This window comes from Anas acuta, chromosome 3 (genome assembly GCF_963932015.1).
Source record: "Anas acuta chromosome 3, bAnaAcu1.1, whole genome shotgun sequence".
NCBI classification, from domain to species: domain Eukaryota; kingdom Metazoa; phylum Chordata; class Aves; order Anseriformes; family Anatidae; genus Anas; species Anas acuta.
This window is the reverse complement of record NC_088981.1, coordinates 87,905,892-87,918,699: the sequence shown is the minus strand read 5'-3', so window position 1 is coordinate 87,918,699 and position 12,808 is coordinate 87,905,892. Positions and strand designations below refer to the sequence as shown.

General features: G+C 34.9%; 1 protein-coding gene across 14 annotated transcripts in view; it reads left to right on the top strand.

Annotated features, from left to right (window-relative positions):
* The window catches only part of COL19A1 (collagen type XIX alpha 1 chain), a 201,009-nt gene that overhangs the window by 153,915 nt on the left and 34,286 nt on the right, over nucleotides 1–12,808 (top strand). For all 14 annotated transcript variants that reach the window (XM_068678250.1, XM_068678247.1, XM_068678246.1 and 11 more), the window contains 9 exons: nucleotides 1,690–1,779; nucleotides 2,141–2,185; nucleotides 2,284–2,361; nucleotides 3,675–3,710; nucleotides 3,817–3,870; nucleotides 3,955–4,008; nucleotides 8,159–8,200; nucleotides 9,122–9,175; nucleotides 10,079–10,132. In XM_068678250.1, coding sequence (XP_068534351.1) covers nucleotides 1,690–1,779; nucleotides 2,141–2,185; nucleotides 2,284–2,361; nucleotides 3,675–3,710; nucleotides 3,817–3,870; nucleotides 3,955–4,008; nucleotides 8,159–8,200; nucleotides 9,122–9,175; nucleotides 10,079–10,132 — 507 coding nt within the window. The remainder of the gene's footprint in view (nucleotides 1–1,689; nucleotides 1,780–2,140; nucleotides 2,186–2,283; nucleotides 2,362–3,674; nucleotides 3,711–3,816; nucleotides 3,871–3,954; nucleotides 4,009–8,158; nucleotides 8,201–9,121; nucleotides 9,176–10,078; nucleotides 10,133–12,808) is intronic.

The window sequence follows — 12,808 nt, the reverse complement described above, 5'->3', positions numbered from 1 at the left end:
GATATATTAGAGCATATTAGACTGTCTTCTAAAGAAATGTTCAGTCCACCTGTAGTGCATTTCTCCAGCAGCTTTATGAATTAATTTAGAAATGTACAAGGGGGAACTTCCATCTTCTCCTTGGAGATATTGCAGGCCATTTTGGCGACCCAATTGCTCTTTAGATTCATAACTTAAGAATTATTTCAACAGAGGTTGGGTTGGGCTCTTGAAATAAAAATGTGTCATGCAGAAATACCAGCTCAGGTCCTGACAACATAATAGCATTTTCAGAATAGTGCCCTAACCAGACTAATGTGTAAAATCCTGCTTCACAGCCAGACTTATTAACCTTGGCAGAGCACTAAGGCAGCTATACTGTCTCATATCTGAGCCAAGTCTGGGATCTCTTTATGGCATTGTATTGTGCTGGGTAGACAGCCTTTTGGTTGGAATTCAGCTACATCAGCAAGAGTTGCATATGTATACATTTTATGTAGTAAAGGGGAGAAAAGACACTATACAGGCATGCTGTGAGCTGTGTAAAGTGTTATGATATTTATACATCTTGAAACACAAAGGAAATTAATAAAATCCATTAATAGTTTGAAGAAAAGCAAGATGACGAAAAAGCAGAAGAAATAACGGTGGAATAATGACAAAAAAGTACTATCTTGTAAAACAGGCAATAGTGGAATCAGCAAGAATCACAGAGAATTATGCAGAAGCATGCAAAAGTCAAGAGGACAGTGTAATAAAAGGCACAGATTTACCTATGTAAGCAGGAGGAATTGTAGAGATGTGGAGCAAGAGATGCTGCCTGCATTGAAATGAGAAATTTTAAGTGTGAACAGGAATACAGTGAAGACCAAGGTTTTAGCACTAGCGGGAGGTAACTGGAGAGAGAGGAGGGGGGCAGAGAGAGAGTCTGAAGCTCCTACAATGGAGTAATTGTCAGGGCTTAGTGACAACTTGCATTTTGTAGGGCTGCAGACAAGGAAATATAGATGCACTGCAGCATGGAAAACTGAGAGAATGCTAGTTACTATTAGGGGTTCTATGGTCTGTGCCTCGTTTTCTGTAACTTTTTGAAAAAATTATTTTTTTGTTAGAAAGTTGAAGCCTTTAAATATATTTTCCATACATACATATCTAGCACTTTCAGGAGTTTGTTGGTACCTGTGAATAATACATTAGGAGAACAATGCACAGGATTTTCCGATCTCTTAAAAGCTGAGGTATCACAGAATCACAGAATTTCTAGGTTGGAAGAGACCTCAAGATCATCGAGTCCAACCTCTAACCTAACACTAACAGTCCCCACTAAACCATATCCCTAAGCTCTACATCTAAATGTCTTTTGAAGGCTTCCAGGGATGGTGACTCCACCACCTCCCTGGGCAGCCTGTTCCAGTGCCTAACCCTTTCAGTACTTACAGATGCAGGGAGCTGAATCTCTGTTGAATTAAATGTGATAAATTTGATAAAACCATGGTCATGATTTTGATACCCACATAGGCTCACTTGCTTAAAATTAGCAGTTATGAAAGGCGGAGCTCTATAAAGATTTGGGTGTGTTGTTTTTTGTTGTTTTTTTTTTGTTTGTTTGTTTGTTTGTTTCATTTTGTTTTTCTTCTCTATTCTTTCTCTCAGTATTGGTACATTCTATGATGATCTTGATAATTTCAGTTTGATTCATTTATCTTGTAGGGGGACTCTGGTGGGATTATGGGACCGCCTGGACATCCAGGTCCAAAAGGTGAGGTGGGGCCTCCTGGACTAAGTCTGCCTGGAACACCAGTAAGTCTGCAATCTGAAAAGACTTTTATGGCTTTTTTTCTTGTAGGGATAATTGTTAAAGTATCTGCATTGCACGATAAAAGTAGTAAGGTCAAGTAATTTTTCAGATAAAATTTCAAACTTGAAATACATATTACAGAGTTATTGTAAGTGCATTTAAATATAGTCTAGAAATCCGTATTTTTAGTGCAAGGCCCACACATGGTTCTAGTGACAGTGATACTGACAGCAAAGGTGTATGTAAATCTGTCATGGTTTACTTATAAAGGCTGACTAGTTTTGGCAATAAAATTCAGCTAGTCTTTTTGATTTCAAAACAATTTGTTTTTCTTGGTTGTTCTTTTTTTTATTATTATTTTAGGGTCCTATTGGTAGTCCTGGAAACCCAGGTCCACGGGGACCAAAGGTACAAAAAATATATTATTTCTGTTTCTAAAAATACAGGATAATAGGCTAGTTTATGTTTTCAGACCTGTTGTAACTGAAAGCCTTGTGCCCTTCTAGGGAGAAAGAGGACTACCTGGTGTACAAGGAGCCCCTGGGGAGATGGGGCCTCCTGGAATAGGCATTCAGGGATCACCAGTAAGTATCCCAGTACCCAGTACCCAGAATTTGGGCTTCTTGCTGTACATTATTGAGAAACTGCAACAAGTAAATGAATAATAGTCAAAAGCTGTGCCATAAACTCCATTCTGACTCAGTTCCCAGCTCAGAAACTTTTCCCTTTATCCAGTCCCAAAAACATCTAGTAGTGTTCACTTAAAAGCAGAAGCCTGGAGAAATGAATCAATGGCTACTTTGCTGACAAGCCAGTAATAGTATTGACACATCTTCCAACTAATTGCATCTGCTTCTAAGCAACAACTGTTTGCAGTTGTCAGCAAAATCCAGCCTGAGCACTGGTACAAGAGAAGAGAGATCTTCTATGCTGTAGATGATGGCATTTTAATGGTACTGAAAAAGGCAAAGAAGTGATGTAGAAGGCTTTGCATCAGTTCCAAGATTTTGCATTTATGGTGACTGCTAATTACATGCTTAGGTCTACTGCTAATAAATGAGAAGCTTACAGTGTCCAGGTACTGTGTCAGGAAATAGTGAAGTTCTGTTTTTTGACAATTTTCCTCATGCATCTCTATGAAGTTTAAATTCAAACATGAAACAAGTTGTTGTTAACCCAGTTAACCTGTAGTTAACATTCATGCTAAATAAATCTTATATAGTAGTAACTGATTCAGTTATTTAGTTTGTTTCCCAGTTTTCTGTATTTCTACTGCCTTTACATAATAACACCTGTAGTGTCTGCAGATTATTCAGTAAAAAAAAATAAATAAATAAAATGGTGGTAGAGATGGTAGATGTTAGCACTCATGCTCTGCTGTGGTTGAATGGGGTAATCTCTCTTCAGTCCAGGCCAATATACTTGAGCAATACATTTCAGTTTATTGACAGAACTCAGATACAGAGAGAAAATGCTTGAGAAAGGGGACTGGAGATTCACATTCAAATTTTAATTTAAGGTGATAAGCCTCACAAATGATTTATTCAAGTACATCTTTTCAAATCTTAATTAAAAACTTGTCTAATTTATATTTGAATATTCAAATTTGTTTTTATTCAACATACTGTCTCTGGTTTCTTGTGAATCTCCTACCTAAATAACATATTTCACCACAGATCATTCTTATTTGCCATTACTTGACCTTAAAAATGCACCTCAGCAAAATCTTGAATTCTCTGATTTGGGCAAAATTAGATCTGGATTTAACGACAAGCCTTAAACAAGTCTTTACTGAAATGTGAATTGAAGTGGTATCCCATATTCAGTATTTTTTGATCAAGTTTATATCCTTTATCCCAAAAAGTATGTCTACTGATTATTTGAGATTTTCTTACAGGGTCCTATAGGGCCAACTGGATCAGCAGGTGTTCAGGTAGGATACAATCTTTCTATTTATATATATAAGTTAATTTAGTTTTAATAGGTTTGCAGTAAAAGATAAATATTCTTAAATCCTAAATGACTTTTCCTGCTCTTAGGGCCCCAGGGGACCTCCAGGATTACCAGGAACTCCAGGTACCCCAGGTATTAATGTAAGTAATTGTATATATACAGAAAAAAAGGTAACATGTCCCTTGTCAGTGTTTAAGGCTATCAGATTTTTAATTTGTTTCTAGGGCACCCCAGGAAGAGATGGAAAGCCAGGACTACCGGGCCCTCCAGGCGATCCTGTATGTATACATAGAAAGCTTGTACAGTTGCTTTGGTGAGAAAATTTTAAAGGAGCTAAGATCAAGCCTAGAAGTCCAAAAGATAAAATTAATTTGATTATTCAATCAAGTATTCTTTAACTTGATTTTAGTATTGCAGTATAAATTAAACTTATATTGACATTCGCAGGATAACACCCTGTTCTCAAGTGTTACCTGAATGTTTGTGTACTAGCATTTCTGCCAGGCTATAACTTGGCAGGTTACTGTACCACTGAGTGTTCCTCAGTATCATAAGAAGTTCTGTATAATACAAATTTTCAGGTGCAGACCTTGTTAAAAGAATGGAGAAAAAAAAAAAAAAGTGTATTCTGAAGCTTATTTTGCTATGCCACAGAAGGAAGATATTAATTTTTGATGAAACTCTGAGAATAGTTAGTCTCTTGTGATACATTCCTTTTAACAATAATGAAAAGTTAAGTGGCTGGTTTAGGGGGAGAAAAGCCACTAAATGAGTCCTGATCCTTCAATACACTTTAGAAGTTAGCATCTCCTCTTGAGTATTATGGCAGTGATTTCTATTTAACAATGTTATGGCTTTACTGATTTTGTGAAGTCCAAAACTACAAGATCCATGAAGCCTACACATGCCTCAGGCCAAATTGTACCCTGAGATATCACTGAGTATTTTACATGGGAGTCAGGAGAGTCCCATGTGCATGTTTACAAAGTGGGCATAATGGCAAAACTTCAGTCATTATTCCTGCTCCTGTCTTGAACCCCTACAGCTACTTCAGAGGTTTTCAAAAGGTTTCAAAAGCAAACTTTTGTTTAGAAACAAATGCTTACAGAGGCTTTTATGATGCCAAACGAAGCTTTATTGATTCCCTGAGCCATTGTTTGAATGTATTCCATCAGCAAAATAAAAATCTGTAGGTGTTTGGAAGAAACAAATTAAAAATAGAGCTTAAAAATAATAAAAACCAAGATCGTTAAACTCACTTGTGATCCTCTTGGTCTAATATGACTTGGTATTTAATCAAAGAGTGTTTTTTTGTGGGTTTTTTTTTTTTTAATAGATACAGTGTTTATTTGAGATAAATCAAAACAAAGGAAAATAAAACCTCACATTTGAGCTGTATTATGTCCTTTGGCAAAACCTGTTTCTTGCCAAGACATGAACTTGGCCTTTTCACTGAGCGGGGGCAGTGGCCTCAGTCTGTTTGTTGCTTAAGCAAACAATTCTGCAAATACCTGACCATCATACATATTCCTCAGATACAGAGACTTGCTTCATGTCTTTTGAGTGATTTAAATTTCCAGGTGTCCAGCAACACAAATGTACATGTAAGGCAGGGATTTCCAAAGTGGTCTGCAGACTACTGACAGTCTGTGAAGAGCTTAGAAATGCTCCATAGCTGCTGCAGGAATGTAATAGGCAATAAAATTAACAGTGCTTGCAGTTAAACATGTGGTGGTACAGGTGCACAGCAGTCCATAAGTATACCTGGGGACTGACAGCAAGGAGCAAATCAAGGAATAAACTAACCCCAAAGTCACACAAAGATTTCATATCAGAAAGAATAGTCCGCTTTCTCGGAAAGAGACGGGGAACTAGCTAGCATGCATTTGTCATTGATCATCAGGGGTTAGGATGGTGATTCCATTAGGTTGCTCCCATGTTATCATCAGTCAATGCAGCAAACCTTTTCTGGTTGCATGATAGAGTTCTGTCTATGTGGCTGGACCATTTGCCTCATTTAAGTCATGACTACAGCAGCAAATGTTACAGTGCATTAGGAGAGATTTGACAGTATCAATAGCTCCACAAAGGACTAAGATCATTGAATAAAAGCAGATCTCTCACTAGCATTGAGCATGAAGATAGAACTTAAGTCATAGAGTCAGGAAGATTGATATATAAATGATATTTGGTTAGCAGTGGACATAAAATCAAGAAAAATGCACTTTAAATGCAATTATTCAAAAGATGAGTCAAGTCTACTATCTAATAATTTAATAAAAATGAGGCTTTTGAGGAATGAAGAGACCAGAAAGCATACATCATAAAAGGTGAATAGGAGGGGAACTAGAGTATAATAGGTCAATTGAAAAAAAGCTTTATTGCTATAAAGATATGAATTATTTTCCTAATTAATTCTAAATACTAATGATAAGAATGATATGAATACAAGAATGCAAGCATTATTTTGATAAGAACCTGGCATGGAATAAATCATTTTCCCATTTCTGGAAGGTTAACTTTCTTGGGAAAGACAGGGAAACAGTGCTGCTATGTATCTTGGCTGGCTTCAAACTTTGAGACTATCCTCATGATGTTTTTATAACCAAGCAAAAAATTCTCTTGAAGTAACTGCCATATAGCTAAGGCTTATCAAAAAAATATGGTATCAGTGTCTATCAGATATTGTCAAACTCAGAAAGAGAGGTCTCTCCCATGCCCAGTTCATTTCAGTGTTTTAATTTTATTTGGACAAGTAGATACAAACTCCATAACTGGTCTGGGAAAGATTGCTAGCTCTTTGAAGATAGAATCAAAATCTAAAATCCAGAGACAGTTTGAAGTCAGTAAGATGAAATTTGAGACAGATGATAATAAAGTCCTTAATAAGAAAAATAAAATCCATAAATAGAGTAGATTCTGGAAGGCCCAGTGCACTGCAAACTAAATGTAAATAAAAAATCTGATGCCACCTCTAAACAGACAGATCTGAATGCTAAAACTTACTATCAGGGGAGTTACTGCCTTTTGCTCTCTTGAAATACTCTTCTCTTTGGAGAGAACATATTTAAAGGAAGATGTAGCAAGCAGGAGCCTGGAAAATAAAGGCCATCTTAACAGTTTTAAAAGCCCAGTATATGTCATACACTTATCCAGAATTCAGTGTAAGTAGCTGTGACTTCAGTGTGTGTGCAGTTAGACTGGATTAGCTTCACGTGCAGAGCAGATGAACTGCATGGCACAAACGCAGTAGCCTTACTCTCATACGTGGTGTGCACCAGCAGCTGGATGGTAGGACCCTGTCTTAAAATTGTACAGCTCTATGTCTTAAAATTGTACAGCAGCTAAAATACGGGAATTAGAAAACTTCTCAGCATGCTTTTGAAGGTGACACTGTAAATGGTCTATTCATGATTACACTTAGAAGTGAGTCTATTTACAGTGCTTCTCTTGAACTGGTGTTTGACACTCATTGCTATCAACCAACTACCAACCAGCAGTTCTGATATGCTACAAAAGTGCTTACATTGTATTTTTCTTGTAGAAGGTGGAAATTATTGAAACACACTGAACAAAAACAGTACCAAGGTTCACATGTGTCTAATTTCATTGTATGCCCAGGGCTATTTTTACTTCAGCAAGTGCAAAAGGAAATAAACATTGGGAATTGAAGTCTATTTGTGAGTGAAACTGATGATAATCAGCTCGATCAGATTTTATGGAGAGTCTTTAAATGTAAGTTTAATGACAACACTTGGAAATCTGAGGATGCAGATATATTGCAGCATAGTGTTAGCCTATTAATTGAACTTTAAATGGGTTGGCTTTAGTATTGGTAGCAATTTGGCTGTGGCAAAACAGAGTTTTGCATTAATTCGTAATGTTTAAATGCAGGACAAAACACTACATGTGTTGCACATGTTTCTGAAGCTGGATTATTTCCAGTATCTGAGATAATTTATTGAAGTTAGCTTTGGCATTTCCACAATTCAGACTGCAGTTCACAGTAGAGTCAAAGCCCAGGAGAAAACAGAAGGAAAACATCAAAAATAATCAGGTGAGAATAGGCTGTGAGAATTTCCAATAAGGATGATGTGTTTCTGGTATGCTACAAGAACAACGCTGTATGTATTACTATTTGAAAACGGAATTTACTATGTTCTGGAGTTACACTGTTGTCATGTCAATTTTGTTCAAGCTGTAACAGAGAATTACATTGCTAGATTGGGTCAAGAGTGATATTTAACATTTAAAAAAACATGTTGAATCCCAGGTTTTTATTCGGAGTTTTCATAGAAAAAATATTTCAGCCAACGTGTATGTAATCAGCTATCTATGCAGCCATATAAACTTTTGAAAATATAGGTATCTATTAGAATCAGTAGTGCTGAATAAAATATTAACTGCAGTTGCCTTTTAAAATTTCAGATTGCACTGCCACTAGTGGGAGACATGGGTGCTATACTGAAGGTAAACATTTTCAGATGTTATAGAATGAATCATAGAATCATAGTATGGTTTACATGGGAAATCTGATCTTTAAGTGTCTTGATCTTTAAGTGATCTTTCAAGTGAAACTTGATTTTTAAGTGTCAGCTTAGGCTGACACTTAAAGATCATCTAGTTCCAACCTCCTTGCTGTGGGCTGGGAAATATTTCACTAGATCGGGTTGCTCAAAGCCCTGTCCAACCCCATTTTGAACAGTTCCAGTGATGAGGCAGCCACGACTCTGGGCAGCCTGTTCCAGTGCCTCACTACCCTCATTATCAAAAAGTTACTTATATCCTGTCTATATTTATCGTCTTTCAGTTATAAAAATAATAGTAGAACACCTCATTTTCAATTTCTGACAATGTTGTACTATCTCTTTTTGAAAGAAATAGTGTCACTATTTCATAAAATGGATTGAGGTTGGAAAGATAACAATTACCAGTAACAATCAATTAATTATATGTTACCTCCTATAAACTTGATTTCCTTTTGCTGCAACTCTGTGGTCTCACCAAGGAGCTCTGGAAATAATTTAACTGAAATTCTACATTCAGATATCATTTTACCAAGACTATATCTGTCTTACTTTATTTTAAAATGTATTTTAATAATATATACCATACCTTCTTTTTTTCCTTATTTCTTCCAAATTTTGTTAGAAAATTTAGTATTAATTTAACTATTAAAACTAAGCTTCTATTACTAACGTAATCTTTTTTGCAAAAATGACTAAATTAGTGTACCTGAATCAGTGAGCATGAGAATGAACGGCAGACTTGTCTAGTAGGGATGGTGATAAAGGCAGGAAGGTAAACCAACATGTGTGGTTGCATAGATCAAATCTTCTGCCCTGTCATAAAAATGCTTATTTGTCATTTCACTTGGTGTCTGTTCCTTAGGGTGATCCTGGCACAAGAGGTCCTCCAGGCATCCCTGGTAGAGAGGGGCCAAAGGTAAGTTTTTGAAGACAGTACTTTACGTTGCTTTGTTGCTTGTTAAAAACAAAAGACTTCTCTGTCTGAGCCCTATTCCTGTAGCATCTGAGAAGCTTAAAAGCTCTAACTATTTTCACAGTTCAGTCCTCTTCCTATGTTAGTGCGCCATTCCTCTCTGGAAAGTAAGCTAAACAGCTTGGGAATTGAGTCCCAAGCCAGTATAGCTCTTTTGTGTCTTGTGTCAGTTAAGCCTAGATCACATTTAATTATCCAGTTGTGCATTGCCATCTATAGGCTTATTTTAAGTCATTCATTCATGCAGGAATCCTGCAGTGAAGAAAGAAACTTCCCCTATATCCCTCTAGCATGTAACAACTAGATCTTCTGTGCCTTTGCAAATTGTTCCCTGTGGGACTAACTCAGTAGTTCCACTGGGACTTGAAGTTTCGCTGAGGTCAATCAAAGTTATGCTTTACTGTAATCAGATCAAATGCCATACAGTCTTGTGTATAAATTTACAATAGTAGAACCTAATTACTTGAAATTACTTGAAAGTAATTACTTGAAAGGATACCTCGTATACTTTCTCCATGTGGACAAGCTCATTGGTATTCATAAGATGAGACTATCTCCATCAGTCTTTTAGGCTACTTCACCTATTAGCTAAAAACAGTCTTTTCCTTTCATCTCAATGGGAGGCACATTTTAAAACTTATAGATAGTATTTTGTTATTTATTTTTTTTTTTAGAGTAGAGCTCTTTTTATTTATTTATTATTTATTTATTTATTTATTTTAGGCACTATTGCTGTAAGGGCTTCATGCTAGTATATATTAAATGTGGGTCATAAAATGCCCTCCATAGCATGAAATTCATTGTTATCTAATAGAAACTATTTGTTTGAATGTTATGTTTTCATAGGGAAGCAAAGGTGAACGTGGATTTCCTGGGCTTGCTGGAGAGAAGGGCGATGAGGTAAAATTAATTCTTTTCTGTAAGAATTACTTTCTGACCTGAACCTTAATAAAGATCTAGACTAAGAATGATGTGTATAGAATAATACTACATTCTTTAAAACTGCTGAGATAGTCGTGTATCACAATAAATAGCCCTTGTCTGCAAACTTTCAACAAGATTAAACATTATTATTGAATTAAGGAAAATATTTCATTTTTTATTTATTTGTGTGAGTTTTTTTCTCATTTGTGTATTTTAAAGTCTCAAATTTATTTAAATGCTAATTTTTAAGAATAGAGCAATAAAAAGGTAAATGCTAAATATTTTCAGAAAATATTTCATGTTTTATAAAGTATTTGCTTTCATTGTGTTAGTTCCTCTTTAGCATGCACTTTAAAAAATATTCCATTAGGCAAATACTGTGATGGGAACAGTAATAACAGAAATTACTATTAAGTGGAAATCAGAAAATATTTGGAGACTGAATTTAAAATATGTACAGTATTTTGCGTCACATACTGGATTTTTAGAGTTATTTTTATGTCATTACGGGAAGAAAAAAGGCACATGACTTATGGTGCTGAATCCAAAGTAGCTGCTATTGCTTTCATTTTAGATTGAACTATTTGCAGTTAACAGCTCAAGAGTAATCTCTGGGGAAAATAAATAAATAAATAAATAACCAAATCAAAACCTTTTAAGCAGATGAATCTGAGTAAATAAATAATTTTCTCAGTGCCTGTAGCCAACTGAAGGAGGTAAAAGAAGTTGTCTTCTAAGAAATATTTGATGACCACTCTGAAATCCCAAAATACTTAACTGATACCAGTTAAGTATTTGATACTTATTTGTTAGTAAATAGTATTTTAAAACACATGAGCTGTAATGAGAAAGTAATACATCCTTCATTTGCATGACCTATAGCATATCTCTACAATTCAGCCCTAGCAGTCTGAGGCATTAACAAAAAAAAGTTAAAATAATTCTGACACTATTTAACTATGGAGAATCAAAAGAGAGATTAGAGGCAATTAAGGTAAGATTATAAGTGTAACCATTTTTTTAAAAGAACTCCAGAATAAGTTAATTCTAATTTTTCTTTTTATTGATTCAGTAGGGTACTGTGCTCTGCTTTTTCGCTGTTTGATAGATGGTTAGGTACCTTAGCTCTGATATTTTCAGTGTTTAACAATGTCTTTTGATTAGTATGTTATGAGGGTGCAAGTGAATTTATTTTCAGAAAAATATATAGAAGATATTACAAAGATTTAAAGTTTCAAAGTAACATTACTACAAAGTTACAAAGTACAAAATAGTGCATTTCCTTTGATTTTTATGATTTGGTGAGTATCAAAATGAGAAGAGATTCAGATCCCAGCCTGAAGTTCTTCAAAAGAAATAGAGATACACTCATGAATGTCAGTATGCTTTCGGATAGCCCTTTAATTTTTCTGTGAAGCTTAGCTCTCTAACATAATATTAATAAACCAAAACTGTTTCATCAAATGAAACATCATGATAAAAGATTTGAATGAAATCCTGTCAGCAGTTCATATGATGATAATCTAATATTGTGTAGTAAAAACAGTGCCATGCTTAGCACTTCAGTACAGGTTTGTTTGTTAGTGTTTTCTCTCTGGACTAGAAAGAAAGGGCAGTTCCTCAAGTTTCATTTTCTTCAACTGATTTCAGTATTCATAGCAGCTGAAATTTTATTGTAGCCCATGATAAAAGATCAACAATTACTTTATTTAGAATTAATTTCCTTTTTAAAGCATTCCTTTTTTTTCAGGGGAAGGTTTTTCTAATATTAGCAATAAGAATTACAGAAAATGTTCCTTTGGTTTCATAATAATTTTCTGGGTGACTGTCCTATAAGAGTAAAATAATTCAAAATGAGCAGAGAACACATTATCCGTTGGATTGCTGAAAATCTACAGAAGTGGATCAATGTCCTCAAAGAAAAGGAAATCAATTTCTCTCTCCACCTCCAAATCTTTCTTGATTTATTTCTATCTGAAGCTTTTCCTTCAAACCCTCGCTCAGAGCCCTTCTTTCAGGGCTCCTGACCTCTTTGGTTTTCTGCACTACCCACTCCACAATACCTTCTGTAACACTGTATTTAACAGGAGAAACATGCCTTTTCTGAGGTGATTCCTGTTTTCAGAGGATAGGCACCCAATTCAGATAAAATGAGTCACTGTTGAGTGGGGCCTTCATTGACTACAGAGGGAATCAAGAGCATTTAGCTTAAATATATACTGTTTTTATACATATAATATATGTATAATATATACTGTATTTATTATATAATATAATATATATTGTTTTTATTTCATATTATTTTTATATTTATTTATTATTCATTACACATATTATATATAATGTATATTATTTATATGCTATATATTATAATATATAGTTTATATTATATAGTATATATTCATTATATAGACTATTATTTATTGGTATTTGTTTTATAATTATGTATATATAAAACTATATATATATATATTATATGTAGATTAGATATATGGTTGTTACATGCCCAAAATTTCATCTGACTAAGTCTGGTGGGGCAGAGGAAAGAGTTCAGCGATGTGCAGACTTATCTCAAAACCTACATGTATTTGCTGTAAGTTACATGCCTGTATATTTAGTAAGTGGATAGCAGAATCTATCAGTTTTCAGTTG